Here is a 20,837-nt window from a genome sequence, read left to right on the forward strand (position 1 = left end):
CCGGTGAACACAATCAATTAATTAACAACCATTTTGATGCACCGTTTGATCAAAAGCTTTTCATGTTGCGCTTGACGTGTTTGTTGGAAAAAAATGTGTTGTTAGTCTGTGGTATACGTTTTAGTACCGGTAGAACTACTTTTGACTCCAGAGGCTGCTCTAGTTTATTCTTTAGTTAAGTTGTATTAGTCTACGATGGAACTAGCGTAACATATTGTTAAAAGTTCCTTAAACAAATAAAGAAAAAAAAAACTTGTTTTGACTACAGGGGCTACTATAAAATATAAAGAAAAAGAAGAAGAAATGGGCATGTTTAAGGCAATTACACTATTTGAAATACTACAATTTTATTCATAACCATATTTAGTGTGAAAAGCCGGAAAACTGAAAAAAAAACATTGCTACATATTTTTATTGCCTTTGCCGCCAATTGCCTAGGCGTTTTGTATGTTTGTAAAAGTCCGCACGACAAGAGAACCTTCATCTATAGTAATTTAAAAGCTAACTTTACTCGTACAATTCTTCTTCTTATCTTCTTATCGTATGGTCAGTGGTCAGCCTAGTGTCAAAGTTGTTCAAGCCGCCCGAAGGCCTTTGACATGGCTTAACGACTGTTACCTTAGTAGATAACAGCCGGGACCGACTTTTTACGTGCCCTCCAAAGCACGGAGACGCCCAGTTCAAATACCACTATGCGGTCACCCATCTATGGAATGACCGCGCCAACGGTTGCTTAACCCACAGATCGTTTACCGACCGGTGAGCACAACTGGCTATGGGCGCCTCGTACAATAAAACGGAACGTTTTGAAGTGATCAGACAGTTTTTAGTACTGCAGATTAGTGCTACAAATCCTCTTAGTATCTTAAATGTAGTCGCTCTAATTAATTAGTGAAGGTTCATTACTGATTGGATTTACGTTTTATTGTTACTTTTAAGGTAATGGAGAAGACTGGAGATGGAGTCGAGTGATAAACGAATATTTGAAGATAATCATGTAAGTATACTACAGTCAAATTTTGATAATAAAATTGTGTTTTGATTAATTTTTGTTGCAACAAAAAAATCTTATTGCGTTGCGATAAAGTAACGAAACAGCCAAGCAATAAATTTTTACTGATATTTAGAATTTGTTAAGTTAGGGTCGCCAGAGTTAGGGCGTGTAGATTCAAAAGCTTGGCTCTACATGTGATCTGATATTTTTTCACAAGGCAAAACTTACTTGGCAAAATTTTACATGATTTTTTTTGGTGGAATTGTATCGTTAGTGTGATTTATCAACGAAAATATAATACAAGCAGCTAAGCGTTCATTGACCCACCACTTTTCTGTTAACGTTTGCCAAACGTTGTTAAAAAATTTTACCTGTTATCAAAGCTTGTAAATGATAAACGAATTATTTTCACAAAAAGCTAAGCTAAGCTATCCTAAAGGCGTGTACACACATATGTATCTCATGTGTCGGTATAATATCGGTGATGGTGGCCATTGTCCTAGTGTAAGGTGCGACTGAGCGCTGTGTTTATGGTGTCTATAAATTGAGAGTGCTCGTAAATGCCTCTTGCATTAGCTACTACACTTACTACGGGTTCTCAAATGCAAGTCATTAGTTTGTCGCTTTAAAACTCGATTGTAGATACGTGTGATAGGGACATATACTTTTGGCGTGAGTTGTTGATAAAAAACGTTTATTGAAGGGGTAGAAAGTGCTAAGCAATTTAGAAAAGTGGTTATACTGCTATAGTCTTGTTAAAGTGAAATAAATTGTTATTTGCTATAATTTTTTAGATTCCTCTAAAAAATAGTTACAAAAATCACAAAGAAATCTTACATAGCAGAGGTTTACAAACATATAAATTAACTGGCATAAACTACAAATCGATGTAAAATAACAAACACCCATTGATTTACAAAATCTAAAATTTAAGACCAAAGACTTACTTTTAAAACACAAAATACTACGCCGTTGACGTCTGTCGAAAAACTGTAAGGACCTATCTTTAAAACAGAGTCGAGAAAGCCCTAGTGTGATCGAGAACAATTAGTAGTGGTTCTAGTAGTACAGGGTGGTGTATGAGCTATGTAAAAATTTTAAAACCTCTTTTAGAGCTATACCGAAACGAAGAATCAATACACACTTACCCACATTATACACTTATAAGCTACTAGCTTTTACCCGCGACTTCGTCCGCCACCTGAGTTTTCCCATGGAAATGCGCCATTTTCCCGGGTAAAAAGTATTCTATGTCCTTTCTCAGGTATCAAAATATCTCCATACCAAATTTCATCCAAATTGGGTCAGTAGTTTAGGCGTCATTGAGTAGCAGGCAGACAGACAGACAGACAGAGTTACTTTCGCATTTATAATATTAGTATGGATAAGTAAGCAAATATACATATTTTTCTTGTTAACATATTTTAAATCATCGTGAGCAAACCTTGCATGCCTAAAAATTTGTATAATACATTATTGAGGGCATGCAAAGTCCCCATCCCGCACTTTGCCAGCGTGGTGGACTCGAGGCCTAACCCGTCCCTCATTACGGGAGGACACCCTTGTCCAGCAGGGAAATTGGTAGGGAATATTAATATTATACGGGAATTAATGCTATTTTACTTTAATTTGCTGGACGTTTCGGCACAAGTTACTCAGACCGTGGTTGCCAATTCGCAAAGCTTATCGAGGTTCCATTGTTATATCATAGTCCTGTAAAACGACTGCTAAAAAACATTCGGGTTTCAAGGTTAATTCCTGAAAACCGCCAAAAATTCCGACATTTTGAAATTATTTTATCAGTAACTGGCTGACCCGCGCAACTTCGCTTGCGTCATATAAGAGAGAATATATCATATTTTTTCCCGTTTTTGTAACATTTTTTACTGGTACTCTACTCCTATTGGTCGTAGATTATCGGTCATAGTCGCAAATTATTTAATTATTCAGCCCTTTTGATCACTATGTTAGTTTATTTGAAACTGGCCACTGTGGCCAAATTATTGCTAGTGAAAGAGTTCCCACGTAGAAGATTCAGGTTCGAATCTGGGACACACACCTGTGGCAATGACGTTTAATATAAACCTTACAACGTGGTTTAAGTCTAACTATTGTCAAAATTGTAGAAATTCTCCTTTCACTATAATTGTACCAGTGGAGTACTTTCTAAATGTTATAGACAAAATGTAAAATCACGACTATGTTTAGCTACTGGTAAATTTATTTAGTCGGAAATATATATAACTAGCTGACCCGCGCAACTTCGCTTGCGTCACATAAGAGAGAATGGGTCAAATTTTTCCCCGTTTTTGTAACACTTTTTACTGGTACTCTGCTCCTACTGTTCGTCGCGTGATGATATATTGCCTATAAAATTCCTCCATAAATGGGCTATCTTACACTGAAAGATTTTTTTTAAATCTGACCAGTAGTTTCTGAGATTAGCGCGTTCAAACAAACAAACAAACAAACTCTTCAGCTTTATAATATTAGTATAGATATATTTATTTAGTCGCAATTATCTTCATTTTTCAAGAAATAAATATGAATTGCTAACCCTAGCTGTTTTATTGTGACATATATAGCATTTGTTCAAAAACTGTTTATTATTATTTTTTTGTTAGATAAAATCTCGCCTTATGATATGTTTACCCTATCACTTTGCCAAATTTTATCGAAATTGGTTCAGCATTTTATTCGTCATTGGGTAATAGACAAGCATAGCATCTTCATCTTTCTCAATGATAGTAATAAATTAACATTTTATTGACAGACATACCCAAATTTACCTAAAAATAAAGCCTTATTTTTCCCTCTTACAGTAAATAATTCTACAATAACTAAAATCCATTTCTAATAGAGATATTTAAAAATTATTAATCGTGTATAATACGCTGGACGCACGGAAACACACGAAGTTAGCCGACGACGTCCGACAGGTGGCGATACTGTGCTGTGAAAATTGTCCACGCTAAACTATGGAATGCTGGTAATAGGACAACGTAGAGCTACTGATACTGGATCCTACTAATATTATAAAATTAGTAAGTTTGCTTTAGTTGTTGCAGCGGTCTTTCTTTTTCTTCTTATCCTATGTTTAGTGGTAAACCTACTGTCAAAGTTGTTCAAGCCAAAGGTCTTTATTTGTTCAATAGCGTTTAATCTTATATAAAAAGACAGTCATTTTATATGCTTATGTGAAGATCTTTAAAATCGTTTCTGTGCAAAGTGTTTTAGCTAGCAATTGGAGACCTCAAGCCTTTTTTACTCCACATTATATTGATTAACTTGGCATTTAAACTCGAGGCTTCGAGGCACCTTACCGCTGCAAGAACTAAAACAAACTTATGCCCGGTTTCTGAGGTACATTTAGCGGTAGTTTACTTTGTATGTCAGAATATAGCAACGAACCATGCGGAACTGAAGAACGACTTTGTAGTCTTCTCTATCACCCACACTTATGCGATCCACAAATAATTTTTGTAAGTCTGGTTGTATTTTGTGCCCGTTGTTTGTATATTTGTAAAAGTCCCCGCGGCACAAGAGCAATTCTTAGAGCGGGAGTAGGCTTTAAAAAATAAGAGAGAAATTATGATTAAAAGTATGTTTCTCTTCCAGTAGTTATATATCTCTGTCGGTCCCATTCACCGGTCGATATGTGTTACATTTAAATGAATATATCGGCTGTACTGCCTCGCTTTGTCTTCTAACTTATGTGATGACTTTCTAATACATAACTGTGTAGTACATAAGCTGTTATACTCTATCTCTTTCTAACACTATGGGGTTAGGTTAGTAAGAGAGACTTTTAACTTTAAGGAGTATTATATTGCTAATATAGTTTTTGATTATGAATTAAATCAGTTACTTTTTGTGAAATGTAGAACAATGCTATTTTTCATAAAAGTACAGTTTTGATTATTAATTAAATTTGCTACTCTTTGTGAAATATAGAACAATGTTTTTTTTTTCATAAAAAGACAGGACTAATGGTGTCCGAAGCGCAATGGTTCTCACGTGGTGCTTACGCTGAGCGGGGCTGTGAATTCGATTCCCGCATAGAACATTTTTTTTTGTGAAAGGTATTTTCTTGTTGTAGTTTTGAGTGAGCAGTGATAGCCGAAACCTTGCATGCCTAAAATTTGGTTAATACATTTATTGAGGGCATGCAAAGTCCCCAACCCGCACTTGGGCAGCGTGGTGGACTCAAGGCCTAACCCCTCCCTCATTACGGGAGGAGACCCTAGCCCAGCTGTGGGGCATTAATGGGTTAAATTTATTTTATTTACTTTAAGTAGTTGTAATTCGTGTCCGTTCTTTGTATGTTTGTTAATGTCTCTAAAGCAAAATGTATTCTTAGCCTAAATCTAGATTATTCTGTCTTTATAATGCTACCTACCTATTCAAAATATAAGGGACCCAAAAACCCTGCTTAAAATACTTATTCAATTACACGGGTCCACTCGCGTGCTTAATGTTTTAATCCGGTAATCGAATCCCAGACAGAGTACTGAGAAGCAGATAAGCTTTATGGCTCTCTAATCAATTTAGCACGTGAAAGAGACGCGTAAGCAGATAGAGTGAAACAAAACATATTATTTAAAATAGTATTATCCGTGTGTTTGTGAGTTTGTATGTTTGAGACCTATATCTCCGAAACTATCATAACAATTTCAAAAAATATATTACTCTTAGAAAGCTAACAATGCCCGGTTTCTGAGGCACATTTAGCGGTAGTTTATCTATTCAATCTGTCATGTTTATATGAACTTAAACGCTATTGAATAGATAAACTACCGCTACATGTAGCTCAGAAACCGGGGATTAGGATCTCGTGGCTTAGTTAACAGCTTCGCGGATCGATCTTTGAGGTTAAGCCACGATTGCTGAGGTTGTTCTGTGGATGGGTGACCATATTATATATTATGAGCTCTTTTATGTTTCGAAAGGCACATTAAATTGTGGGTCTCGGCTGTCATTTTCGAAGATCTTTGACAGTTGTTAACAGTAGTCAGAAGCTTGAAAGTCTGACAACCAGTCTTACCGAAGGGTATCGTGTTAAAACCCAGGTAACTGAATTGTGGAGGTCAGATAGTTGGTCCATGTAAAATACTGGTATTCAGTTGCATCAGATGAGACTGGAAGCCGACTCCAACATAGTTGGAAGAAAGACCAGGCTGATATAATTAGCATTTTCCCAATGAAATACAGACTTATATATTAAGTATTTATAAAACATATATAGAGTATACAACGTGTCCCAAAACTCAACGTCAAAACGAAAACCTGAGCTAGGCCGAGTTGTGTTGGCTCTCAAAAAATAATTAAAAAAAATCTATCTCGTGTAGTTTAAAAATGACAACCATTTTTGTAAAATTCCCACTCTCTGATGAGTTGAGTCTACTGTGGCAACAAATGACTTCTTTTCTAGTTCTTTTTTTATGTGGAGTATTCTTAAGTTACGCTCCTACAAAATTCAATTCATTATTTGCACACAACTTCATTGGAATATCAGAAAATATCCCTTTTACGGCGAATTATGCCGTGAAAATAATTTCATCACTCAACTTTGACAATCTGTCCTGAAAAATAATTGTACTACGCTTTTTCGGCATGTACCTTCAAAAGTTGGCGCATTTAATGAGCTTTCGAAAATGGTATAACACTTACTAAATTATTTCATAGACAATGAGAAAAAAAAAAAAATCTTAAGATAGTCGATATTTAACGCATTATTAGTTCGTCATAAAACTTTCTCAAAATTATTCTAATGTCATCTAGGCGTTCTGTGAGGTGTAATTAAAGAGAAGTAATGTTTAATTATTGACGATTAAGAAAAGGTTCATTTAAATAATCATTAGATTTTTAATAATAATTGATCTTTATTTAAACAATCCCAAATACAATAAATGTCACTAACACCATGAATGTAGCGTCACTATCCGTCCCACTCTTAAATTTCTTCGTCGCTTTATGCGACTGCCGCCCAAGAGGTCTCGGGTTCGAATCCTGGGTCGAGCCAAAAAGTAATTTTAGAGATTTGCTGTCGAAAAAATTCTCAGAGATTGCCCGCAGGTAGGAAGTTGAGGTAAGGGACCTCCATGCCTCGGAGAGCACGTAAAGCCGTCGGTCCTGCGCCTGACCTCTCTCTGGTCGTGACGGTTTAGCCGTCCCACCAGACTATGAGAGTGTACCTGTGTATTGTGCACACACTTGGCCACTATAAACAAAAACCTGCACTGTTGGCTGGTTTCAATGAAACTGACCGCCGTATCCGAAATCTATCAGAACAACATCATCACAGAACGCTTAGATTACATTAGAATAATTTTAAGAAAGTTTTACGACGAACTAATATTACGTTAAATACCGACTATCTTAAGATTTTTTTTATTTTCTCATCGTCTATGAAATAATTTAGTAAGTGTTATACCATTTTCGAAAGCTCATTAAATGCGCCAACTTTTGAAGGTACATGCCGAAAAAGCGTAGTACAATTATTTTTCAGGACAGATTGTCAAAGTTGAGTGATGAAATTATTTTCACGGCATAATTCGCCGTAAAAGGGATATTTTCTGATATTCCAATGAAGTTGTGTGCAAATAATGAATTGAATTTTGTAGGAGCGTAACTTAAGAATACTCCACATAAAAAAAGAACTAGAAAAGAAGTCATTTGTTGCCACAGTAGACTAAACTCATCAGAGAGTGGGAATTTTACAAAAATGGTTGTCATTTTTAAACTACACGAGATAGATTTTTTTTAATTATTTTTTGAGAGCCAACACAACTCGGCCTAGCTCAGGTTTTCGTTTTGACGTTGAGTTTTGGGACACGTTGTATATAGTATGGATTAAGTGAATCACGCTAAGGGGCCGCGCACACGGCGTGTTGCGTAACAGAGCGCCGCGCTAATAAGATTTGTAGCACAAAATACTGAACCACGTATGACTCTGACTTGTATAGTAGTTACAAAGGCGTACGGTGCGGGTTTGATTACCGGTGGCACATTTTTTTTGGAAGTTGAATTTGAATAGTGAACGCAGGAGTATATAGTGAGTGAATAAAGGACCAAGTTAATTTGGGAAATAATAAGGAAAAAATATAAAAGATAATTTAAATTTAGGAAATAATAATTTAACACTGTATATTTATTGTATATTGAGAAGTTTGGTAATGGTTGACAATAGTATTTTTTTTTATTAAATTTTAACATCACTCCTGTTATACTAGGAGATAAATAGAGTTATGTAAATTAAACCACATTTCACCATTTACGCCTATTTAATTAGAAACGAGTTTATTGTGTATGTATAGGGTAAATACTGCTCGACCTGGGAGTGAAACCCCGGACCTCGCGATTAGCAGTCGTGTAGAAAACCACCAAATAACACATACATAATATCACACCTGTTATACCCTAAAATGTAAGCAGGAATGTACAAAATCCTTATTTGGTACATCTCTTACAGTGTCCTTAAATGAATTATTGAGTGTAAGTGAAGCTACCAGCCAGTTCGGTAGGTTGCTAAATAAATTGACTTAGCAGGCGAAGCCGTACGACGGAGTAATGCGCGAGTCCTTGTTTACCTTAAACATTACCTAATGTGCTTGGATTCGGTCATATATAACGACTTTGTTCAAGGGGTAAGCAGACTGAATAATACAACTGGCTATTATGCTTGTGAAATAAAACCAGACATACGATTAATTCGAATACAAGACTTTACAGGAGTTGTTTTAATATAACTGAAAATGAAAAATATTTATTGTAGCAATAGACAAATATAAAAGTTTCTAAAATAAACACTTCACATTATTTCTATATCTAAAGCTGGTACATTCTTAACGGTAGGAACAATATCTGGTGGTCTTCTCACTAGGCATGCCTGTGTCGAGAAGACCGTCTACGATTTTCAAAAACATAGTTTCAGTCGTTCAGTTTTACAATTTCACGTTTAGACTATAAATGTAGTTACAAATTATTCAAATATAACAATTAACAAAATTATATAGTATTTCTTAAAATAATTAAAATATTTAAAGCTAAATCTATACTAATATTATAAAGCTGAAGAGTTTGTTTGTTTGTTTGTTTGAAAGCGCTAATCTCAGGAACGATTGGTCTGTATTACAGTTTCAGTTATTATGGGGAAAAAATCAGTAATAAAGTTTGTTATTTTAAACATTTGCGGATTGATTTTCAATGATTTTCATTTGGAGGTGTGTTAAATCCCTCTTTCCCCTATTTAATGTTAAAAATGTAAAATGTAGTCCTACAGTTTTATTTTTACAGAAATTTATTATTTATTTGGCTTGTTATAAAACTTAGTTTGTCGAAAAACCAATGTATATTGTGACAAAATTTTAAAATAGTTTCATTAAACCCAAAATACATTTAGATAATATAAGGAAATATATTCTGTTTTATTATTTAGTGTTACAAAGGCCATTGTTAGGAGCATGTGACGTCACAGTGCGGTACAATGAGATGTGATTTTGTATAAATCGACGCATCCTGCCTGTCCCAATACTGGCTCACGTGTCATACTGATATGAGTAGTGATGGGACATAGTTATAGTGAGGTAGAGACTTTAGAAGGCTTTTTAGAGACATTTTGCCGTTTTGGAAATCCATACTGATATTATAAATGCGAAAGTAGCTCTGTCTGTCTGTCTGTCTGTCTGCTCACGCCTAAACTACTAAACCAATTTGCATAAGATTTGGTCTGGAGATATTTTGATACCCGAGAAAGGACATAGGCTATATATCATCACGGTACGACCAAAAGGAGCAGAGTACCAGTAATTAATGTTACAAAAACGGGGAAAAATTTCACCCATTCTCTCTTATTGGACGCAAGCGAAGTTGCGCGGGTCAGCTAGTAATATATTATCCTGGAAAATATTCTTCGTATAGGAAGACGTAAAACCCCTTACAGTCATAAAGATTTTTAAGAATTTTGACAAACAAAATAAGTTAAGAAAAGTGCTTAATTTTTTCAAAGGTATGTATATTAGTATAATGATAAATGGTGAAAATTATGTTTAAATTTAAGATAAGATTATGATAAGCATAACACACCAATATACCTAATGGACAATCTCTTAACATAATTTCTACTCTATTGGGTGCAAGTAGTTTTAGTTATATTCATTATAGAATTAACTTATATCCTCGTGACTTACAATTTTGAAATCCATAGGTACAAGTAATTTTTTTAATAAATAAATAAAAAATAAATTTAACCCATTAATGTCCCGCTGCTGGGCAAGGGTCTCCTCCCGTAACGAGGGAGGGGTTAGGCCTTGAGCCCACCACGCTGGCCACGTGCGGGTTGGGGACTTTCTCAAGCCAGAAGTCTCAAGCCAGAAGTCTTCATTCACTCGACTGACATCCCATCCCTACGAGTCAAGGTGGGCGCATCACCACATTCCTACCAAATGGTCGTCTAGCTAACAGAACACACTATATTTAGTACATAAGAGCACAAATTGAACATATTAACGTTCAAGGCACTTCCTACATGTACTGCATGTATTTGGTTTCTATACAATTGTTGCGTTAATTCTCTTATTGTTTTATGAAGTTGCGTCATGATGATTTTGTTTCTGTTATTGTTCCTGTTTGGGAGGAGACCCTTGCCCAGCAGTGGGGACAGTAATGAGATAAAAAAGATCCTGAAGCGCGATTCCCTACAATTGCAACCATCGAGAGTTTGCCATTTAAAATGTACTGCAAAAATAGTTTCTACGACGTCCGCTAGAGGCGCTGATCATATTTTTATACAGATCTTTTCGATAGCTAGCAGGTTGTCGATACTACATAGGAGTGGAGATGATGTTTTGACTGATACCAAAGATGTGTATTTGATAGACATTTTCGTTTTGATAATTTTATTCGAAAATTGCAAATCATTTGATGTGTAATGAAAAAGAGGAAAAATATTTCGATTCCCAACTGTCAAAAATCTTTAAATGTACTTCGACAAAAAATGTCTTACATTAATATACAATAAATACGAAAGTTTGAGAAAATTGATGAATAGGTAAGAAAATATTATGTTTGTTTTTCTTTCATGTAAAAACTACTTAATAGATTTGGATAAAATTTGGTACACTAATAGTTTATAACGTGGTTTAAACACATATGATTTTACTCCGGGAAATCCTTTCACGTGGACAAAGTCGCAGGTAGAAACTAGTGTTATAATATAAAGTTAGCGAGCGCGGTGATGTCCGGCGAGGTCACGATTACTGTGTCACCGGTTAAATGTACATACACCATGGCTTTGGAGTTTATAAGACCATTTTATATGAAGATAGTCTTTTTTGTAGTAGAGCTAGATTTAATTGCTTTCTTTCAATTAATAGAATGTATGTATTATTGACTGGTGAGAGTGGATCCTAAGTAGTCCAGTTGGTAGTATATCCGACTGCTGTCCGTAAAGTCTCGGGTTCGATTCCCGGGTCGAGCAAAGTGCTAGATACTGTTTCTTATAAGCACCCATAGCCAGTTGTGCTCACCGGTCGGTAAACGATCTGTGGGTTAAGCGAATCTTGGCGCGGTCATTCCATAGATGGGTGACCGCATAGTGGTATTTGAACAGGGTGTCTCCGTGCTTCGGAGGACACGTAAAAAGTCGGTTCCGGTTGTTCACAATTAAGATAATAGTCGTTAAGCCATGTCAAAGGCCTTCGGGCGGCTTGAACAACTTTGATACTAGGTTGACAACTAACCATACGATAAGAAGAAGAATGTCGAAACGCGATTGTATTTCAGACACTTCTAGACCTTCAGGTATAAAAGTCATGAATAAAACTTATCAGGACATTCCCCCAGCCTCCTACACCATGACGACAATACGCAGGTGAAAGTACGACTGGTGCCCAATTAGTCGCAGCGATGCAACCCGCCACATAACAGTTTAGGCTGCCTACATACCCGCGATTATTACAAGTGTGCCGGGGAAATCGTGACTAGCGTACATGAACAATTCGATAATGACTTTTGTGACCAGATTATTAGGGGTAGGAACATAGATTTATATTTTTTATAGTGTACGTGTACTAATGAAAAAATGTATTTTCTACTATCAGGCTTGTTATATTTAAAGGTGCAGGTAGAGGTGTACTAAACACAACAATATTGATTAACTAGAAAGTTAACAGCAAATTTAAAGGAATCAGGCTTTTCACACTTAGGCTACGTTTTGCTAAGTAAAGTCAACACTATGAACCGGATATAATGCAGACTTTAGCTTTAATTCTTTATCAAAAATATTCAGAAAACTTCAACTTATTTGGCCTGGGAATTGAACCCAAAACCTGTATTGATCGTGCACTGCTCGGATGTTCAGATCACAAGGATAGTATCCGCATCACAGAGGCAGTCAAAGAATAGAAATTAAATAGAATTTGATGAAAAAAATTGTGTGACATTTCTGAAAAATGCAATTTGATATCTAACATTACGCTTATAAGGGAACGGGGTAAATCATAAGTGAAGCTACAAAATTAATATACTAGCCTCTAATATTTAAACCTCTTGTACAAAGAAACTGCTTAAAAACAGAGATATTTTGTAAATAGTAAACAAAAGTATTTCAAAGTAGGTACAGTCGGCTACGAAAAATGCTGGTTGTCACCGCGAGACACTGACGTACGGCGATAATTAGTCTTAAAAATTGCGCGCCCACTGTACTTGTACACTGCAGGACATATTCACACACCCAGTTTTATTTATATTCTATTTTTGTTGCTTGGAAAGTAGACTAGAATAGTGAAATGTTTTTTAAACAATCTAAAAGTGAATAGAATAGATTGTGTTATATGTGATAGTATAAAACTGTTTTGTAAAGAACGTCATTTCAGATAACAGGTCATGTCAACTATTAATTAAAATTACTTAAATATATCCCAGAACAGTGATAGCCGATTGCATTAAGTCAGGCCTCCCACGAAAGTGGTTGGTATCCGAGGCAACACACCATTACTTTTCGAAGTTTTGTGCGTATCAGAAATAATTATCAGCTGTTCTAACATTAAAGGAAATGATCATGCATCCTTGTATGCCTAATAGTTCTTTAAAACAGTTCTTGAAGGTAAGCAAAGTCTCCAACCCGCTCTTGTCTTGGGCAGCGTAGTGGGATAAAGGCCTAACCCCTCCTTCATTCCAGGAATGGACTCTTGCCCAGCAGTGGGACAGGATTTTTTGTATCCCAGGGAGAAAAGTCGTGTTTCTATTATTAAACAGCAAATTGTATGAGAACTATGAAGTATAGGTACAGGCACTTCTATCGTGTATTACTGGGCAAAAAGAGTCTCAAAAGGAAGTATCGAGAATTAAGAAATTCTAATTATACTGTTTTAGCATTTTGCATTTATTATTACATAAAATCTACAAAATATATGCGATCTATGATTTTTTTTCTTCGATTCTTGTTTGTGTTGTTTATTACTTTATATTTACTTTTTAGCCGTATTTACGACTTAAATTGTTAGCTAGGTACTGTGCTTTGTCCTGCAGTGTACCGTGTGGTGTATAGGTAATCTTGTAGAGTAGTAGTGTGGGTTCGAGTCTGTGTTGTGTCAGACTTACAGATGTCTTATTTAACTTTGTTTCGGTAATTGTTCTTAGTCTGAACTAAATACTTACTTGTTCAAGTTTTCAACGAATTTTACATAGGAATAAAATTTGTGTTTCACTCAAATGGCATAAAATCATATAATTTAAAAATATTAAGAAATTCATAACGTTAGACTTACCTAAAAACAGTATATAATAATTATATCTAATACTAGATTCAGGGATAATATTTTTTTATAGTTAGTACCGATTGTCGACGTGTTTGTACCACTATGCAACATTAGTCTTTGCATCGCAAGGCCGAGCTAAAAACTAAACTTCAAACTCTAAAAACCATATTAATAATAGTCAGGTATATTATTTAAAACATAATCAGTAAGTACATAATAAAATACCAATTCAAATTAACCAACTGAACCTACACAACCATTTACATTAAAATAAATATTCAATCACCAAAAACTGTACGAATAATAATAAATTATTCAACGCCATTCGCTCTTGACACCTATTCACTAAATGCTAATGACACACACACAAACACGCACACACACACACATGCACACACACAAGTGCACACGCACACAAAACTCATATAAACACACACATTCCACGCACACAACTGCATTATGTATGAACACTATAGAACACCTCTCTATGTGTGCGTCTAATCCGTTTAAAAATTCGGCCACTCATGCGCATCTTCAAATTTTCGCCGCTCCCCATTGGTCGGTTTGAATTTAGAAAAAATTAGAAGGTTAGAACGGTGTGATGTGATTGGTTGTAATTTTGGGCAATGATCTTGTAATAGATTGTTTAGATGATTGTTGTTGGTTGATGTTTGATAGATGTTCATTGGTTGTTGTTTTTTTATCTATTTTTAATGTGTTGGAGGGAATGTTGCTCTATTATTACTTTTTTTTTCTTTTTTAAATAGACAACTCCCGCACTAAGAATTGCTCTTGTGTCGCGGGGACTTTTACAAACATACAAACAACGGACACAAAGCACAACCAGACCCGAAACAATTATTTGTGGGTACCACAAATAATTGCTCCGTGTGGGAATCGAACCCACGACCTCCCGATGCAGTGGTATCGGCGTGGTGACCTAAACCACTGCGCCACGGATTATATACTATTTATTATTTTTACATGGTTAGAGTTAAAATTATATTTTTTGTTGTAAGGAAGCGCTTACTTTTTTTTCGGACATTTTTGTATTTAACAACTATATTTGTTAATATGATTGCGACTTTTTTATCTGAGTTTATTCATTTTAAGTATTCTATTAAAATAACTAGAACGTATTTAATTAATAGTCATATAAACCCAAGCGAAATCAGTTTAAATTAACCAATTCTCAATAATAATTAACTTAAAATATCTAACTGTATCCAATTTATTTCCATAAAGATATTAAAATTACCAAATCACCCAAACAATAAATCTACCCTAATCCCAAAATTACAACCTTTACCAAAATACGATCCCCACCTAACAAATCCGAACAAACAAACAAACAAAAACATCTAACCCCTTTTAATCCATGCACCCTAAAACGGCCATCTTATAAACGGACCCTAACACACACACACACACAACACACAATAGATGCGCAGTTGTGTGTGTCTAACGCTCCCCCACTCCCGCGCATCCGAAATTTGAAGCACTTAGCCGTTAGACGATTGGTCGACCATATTGGATTGCCCCTATAGTTTTATTTTTATTTATAGTGAACATGGCCGTCGGATTTAACAGGTAGATCTTATAATCCCCGGTTTTTGAGGTACATTTAGCGGTGGTTTATCTATTAAATAGCGTTTTTTTCTATGAGTTCAAACGCTATTAAATTAGTTAATACCTATGCGAATCTATGTTTAAGTTGCGGATAAAAAATCAAAGTAAACATATCTAGGAATAAGTTTAACTATGACGGCCATGGCGCAGTCCTGAAGGTGGTCGCCTCGTTACTACCAGTGCGGGGAGGTCGTGAGTTCGACTCTCACGTGTGACAAATAATTGTGTGACAAATAAGTGTGTACAAACAGTTTGTACCTGTTTGGACCCTGACACAAGAGCAAGCGTTGAATTAAAAAAAAAAAACATAACTTTTATATATTTTTGAGATTATAACCCGTTCATTTTAGCGCGATACGATCATCTTAACTACTGCGCAATACGCATTGTAACACAAGTCTCGACAAATGTGACGTAAAGCCGAAACGACTGGGCTTATCTGAATAAAAGAAAACCTTGAAAGAGTTAATGTTCATATGATTTGAGTCATTTAAAGGACTACAATGTTAAAAGAAATGATCCAGTATGACAAGATGTATGGATATGAATGACGCAAAAGAAGTTTGTAGGGACCGTAACAAGTGGCGTTCTTTGGTCTCTGCTTACCCCTATGGTAAAAAAGCGTGATTTTATTTAAGTATGTTTGTGTGTCAGACAGTATTAGGATATTTAATAACTTATAGTATAAAGATATTAGTAAACTTTCAACTGCCACGTGGCACGATGCTTCAAATGTCAAATACGTAAAACTCACCATAATTTATGTCGAATATTAAAATTATAATTACGACAGTCTGTATAATACCCTTCTTTAGTTGAACTGTTATACCATTTTTGATGAAAAATACATGGAAACTGTTGAAGACCCAGGATTAGGCTTTATTACACGCCATACTTGCTTTATTTTCAAGTCATTTATTCCAATATATCACAATAATCATGAAGATTAAATTATAATCTTCCAAAAAAAAAATCTCATCTTATTCCGACAAGCAGTTACAGCGATAAAAATAAAGATTGTATGACAATACTGTATGACATACTTCTGAAATAAGTTGGTAATAATCTCATTGTACTGGAGCCGAAAGGTCGCAGTCGCCGAATTGTGACGCACACACACAGACAGACGACTCGTATATACACTGTGTGTTTGTGTGAGTGAGTAAGGGTGGGTGCAGATTGTGGTGGGTAAGTTGGACAACAAGTTGGAGTGTCTTGATTAACTTGTAGATTATGAGGCGCCCATAGCCATACTGGTCGGTAAACGATCTGTGGGTTAAGCAACCATTGGCGCGGTCATTCCATAGATGGGTGACCGCATAGTGGTATTTGAACTGGGCGTCTCCGTGCTTCGGAGGGCTCGTTAAAAGTCAGTCCCGGTTGTTGTCTACTAAGATAACAGTCGTTAAGCCACGTCAAAGGCCTCTCGGGCGGCTTGAACAACTTTGACACTAGGTTGACCACTAAACAAAACCGACAAACAACAACTAGTGGATTAGAGTAGATTCAGTAATTGTAACGACTATTATAAGTGTCAATATTTGACCTAAATGAATAAATGATTTGATTTTGATTAGTGGTTTCTGATGTATATTTAGCGGTAGTTTATCTATTCAAACTGTTATTTTTCTATGAGCTTAAACGCTATTGAATAGATAAACTACCGTTAAATGTACCTAAAAAAAACCGGGGGTAAGAGTTTAATAGATAAGTGGGATGTTTAAAATGCCTGTTTTTTTAGTAGTGTCTTTTTAAGAGAATCTTTTCTAAGTTAGATCTAAGCAAGTGGTGTTAGTCTTTGCTTAGTCTCATGGGAAAACAGCATGATATGTGTATGTATCTATTTTTAAATAATAAGAACATATAAAAATCATAACATACTTATATATAATTGAATAGGTCGGAATCTTCGCACGTAATTTTAATACGAACATTTAAGTAATTATAGTGGTTCAGACATAATAAAGATCTTTAATTATGATAAGAGTAATAAAGGTAAATCGTGCACTGATAAATGACCCATATTAGCAAAGACACAGTTTTATAATTTCAATAGGCATATGCGATTTATTTAAAAACCTTTTTGTAATACTATTATAGGCAATTAAACTATTTAAAAATAAGTTACTGTATTTTTTAATTTTTTAAAGTATAGTTTACAATATAGCTACAGAATTTTGGACTTTGTTATTTATTTATATCAGTCCTATGTAAAGAAAATACATAGGATGGGCAAAAAGCGATTTTTTTATATAAAACAATAAGTCTTTGTTAAACTTGTCCAACATTGTACGATGACCAACAAGTGCCCGCTCGTGTGTCCTCACCCTCACGCACACAAAGAGCCCCCAATTCTCATTCCAAGCGCGCACAACACAGTTTCTGCGGTGGCTGCGAGGGCAACGACCCCGCGTTTTGGAGGGCGCCAGTGACGTCACAACACTGACCTACCACAACGACCTTGAATCGTTTTCGGCTGTCCCCGAACTCTGACGGATGTTTACGAACGAAATTTTCACGTACAATGTTACGAAACGAAGAATTTAATTGTTTGATTTCGGAACGCACCGTCAGCTGTCAGTTTCGATTTTCAAAATGTCGGTTTTAGCGGGAAAAGTGAGAGTTTTGCCAAATTGGGTACTTGATAACAGTTAAATCTTTATGAAATGTCAAAATTACGTTTTACTATAAATAGGAATATAGTGTGGTGTCGTCACGATATAATATTTTCGTTGGCATCAAATGAGTGCCCAATAAAATGTTTCAGTCTAAAAAAATATAACCTAGCCTGAGATGAACATTTTATTATAGGTACCTATACCTATTAACCATTTTAGATAAACCTTTTACGAGTACAAGTTTAATAATTTTTCGTTAACTTAGTCAAATACACAATAGTTTTAAAAATAGGTATTTTATTTAACGTAACCTTTATCGTAGGTCTTTTGTAGTAAAATTGAAAACTGATCCTGTTTGTTATGTACAAATACGTCATGTAGTTATATAAGAACAGAAAGTAAGGGTCAAAGACCAGCCATCACGGTGATCTAACAAACAGATTTCCTAAATCACGGATTTTCGAGAATATTTTATGGCTTATTTTGATACCTATGTATTGAATACAGAATTGTATTTTTTTAGATTTCTGTTAATATTTTTTACTCACAGAAAATGTTGTGTAATGGGTAATATACCTATGTATGGTTATGGCAAAGATTGATTGCTATCTTAGATGATTAGGTAAAATGTCCTCTCATGACACGATTTCCGTAGGAATACCTAAAATTATGGAACAATATTTGGCTTTAGTAATTAAACAGCGGATAGATGGAAAATTGAAAACGTGTTTAAAAGACAAAACTTAGATTTACTTGTCCATGCTTAATTCATTTACAGATACGTAATATCACGCCTATTATACCCGAAGGTGTAGACAGAGGTGTTTAAAATACGCACACATGTCTCCATCAACAATAACCCCATATAATAAGGGATTACTCAACTTAAACCGCCTAATTAATAAATGTGTTAATAAGGTGGTTTTATTCTCAAAATATATGTTTAATTAAACTAAACACATATATTTGGTGACGACGTTGTTTACAGGAATACCTGAAACGAGCTGTTATCAAAGTTCAACGACTGATAAGAGACGTACCTACTATTTGTGCAACTGTATACAGCGTGTTCCCAATGTTATAATGCAATTGTTTTGGCTCACATTTGAAATTTAATTTATTGAGGGCATGCAAAGTCCCCAACCCGCACCAGACCACCGTGGCAGCACCGCACCCGCACCTTGACCAGCGTGGTGGACTCAAGGCCTAACCCTCGTTTGGTAGGAGATCTTAGCCCTGTAGTAGGACAGTAATAAAAAAATGGTTTAAATGGGTTTGAAACCCTCTTTCTTCTGTTTATTTTGGTTAATATACTACCATGGATATTATTTTAACAGTTTTTTGTTTCAATTAAACATAGATTTTGTTTTTTTTTTGCTGTTTTTCAGTCAAAATTATAAAATTTTATTAGGTTTGTTACGACCTTAATCAAGACGCGTGTTTTTATTCAACAAGTAGAGCTAGATCTTCTTAGGGATCGTACCAAGTGGAGTTTTCTAATCTCTGCCTACTAAGGCGTGATTTTATGTACCTACGTATAATGGTCACACACTCACAATTTAAGTTTAACACAACAGGTTCATAAAAAAACCCTTCTAAAATTTGATCTTATGTCCAGGGACAGCCTGTATACATTTTTATAAGTAAATATTAATTTATTTGTATATATTATCGTTTTCCTGGCTTTGACCATTCGTTGTACATTTAAATGATATTGTTAAGGTCAAAATTAATTAGCTAATTATAATTAGACCAGACTGTTGATTACAAAAGGAGAATTAGTCTTAAAATTTATATCAAACAGGATATTGAACCTTGAACGCTGCGATAAAATCTATTTGAATAATAATATCATATGCCTATAGTTTCATCCAGCCATGACCCCAATTAAAGCAAAAAATGCAGGTTTAATTCAAAGAGTAATTGTCCATTATCTGTAGAAAGGGATAGGTGTATATGAGATAAGGTGTGTGCGAGAGAGAGAGGTCCGAGTCGAAAATGCAGTGATTCAGAGTGCATTGAACTTGAGTTTTGATGATGCATCGACGCGACATACTTAGGACATGCATGTTTATGTATGTATGTATGTATGTTTGTATGAATGTGTACGTTTTGTATGGTCTGCAATAAACAATGCGAGATAATAAATTGTTGTATAATGTTACAGCTGTTTTTTCTGGAGTGTATTAATTTAAATACATTTGGCGAGAGTTTATTTTCTTTATAGTCCAACAACTTAGTAGAGAAAGCCTTGTGTGAGAAATTCTAGGCTGACAGAGGTATCTATACTATTATTATAAATCCGAAGAGCTTGTTTGTTTGTTTGTTTGAACGCGCTAACCTCAGTAACTTCTGGTCCGATTTGAAAAACCTTTTAGTTTTATATAGCCCATTTATCGAGGAAGGCTATAAGCTATATATCATCACGCTACGATCAATAGGAGCAGAGTACCAGTAGAAAATGTTACAAAAACGGAGAAAATGATGACCCATTCTCTCTTATGTGACGCAGGCGAAGTTGCGCGGGTCAGCTAGTAAGTAATAAATCTGATTTTAAGAACATCAGTGACCCGCAGTTAAAAGTAGCAAATACACAGCATTATAATTCAGATAAGTCGTGCTTGCCAAGGCGCTTCTAATTTAGAAAGAAAATTAAAATAAAGAAAAAACAACATGCAGTGTGTTATTATGTGGCATAAATCATAAAATAATAAAACAGTGTACAGTTTTTAATGTCTAAACTCTTTGTGTTACTAAAATCATATTTTCTCATCCCGTTTTTTTCGAAGTTCATTATTATCATTTTATAATAACTTGAAATTAAAGGGGACAAAAGAA

At 35.1% G+C, this 20,837-nt stretch overlaps 1 protein-coding gene across 1 annotated transcript in view; it reads left to right on the plus strand.

Moving 5' to 3' along the window:
* The first annotated feature begins 948 nt into the window (after positions 1-948).
* Positions 949-20,837, plus strand: part of Eip93F (Ecdysone-induced protein 93F) — a 242,152-nt gene continuing 222,263 nt past the window's right edge. The window contains exon 1 of the mRNA XM_076130360.1: positions 949-997. Coding sequence (XP_075986475.1) covers positions 959-997 — 39 coding nt within the window. The 5' untranslated portion in view covers positions 949-958. The remainder of the gene's footprint in view (positions 998-20,837) is intronic.

The sequence above is a fragment of the Anticarsia gemmatalis genome, chromosome 24 (assembly GCF_050436995.1).
Source record: "Anticarsia gemmatalis isolate Benzon Research Colony breed Stoneville strain chromosome 24, ilAntGemm2 primary, whole genome shotgun sequence".
Lineage (NCBI taxonomy): Eukaryota > Metazoa > Arthropoda > Insecta > Lepidoptera > Erebidae > Anticarsia > Anticarsia gemmatalis.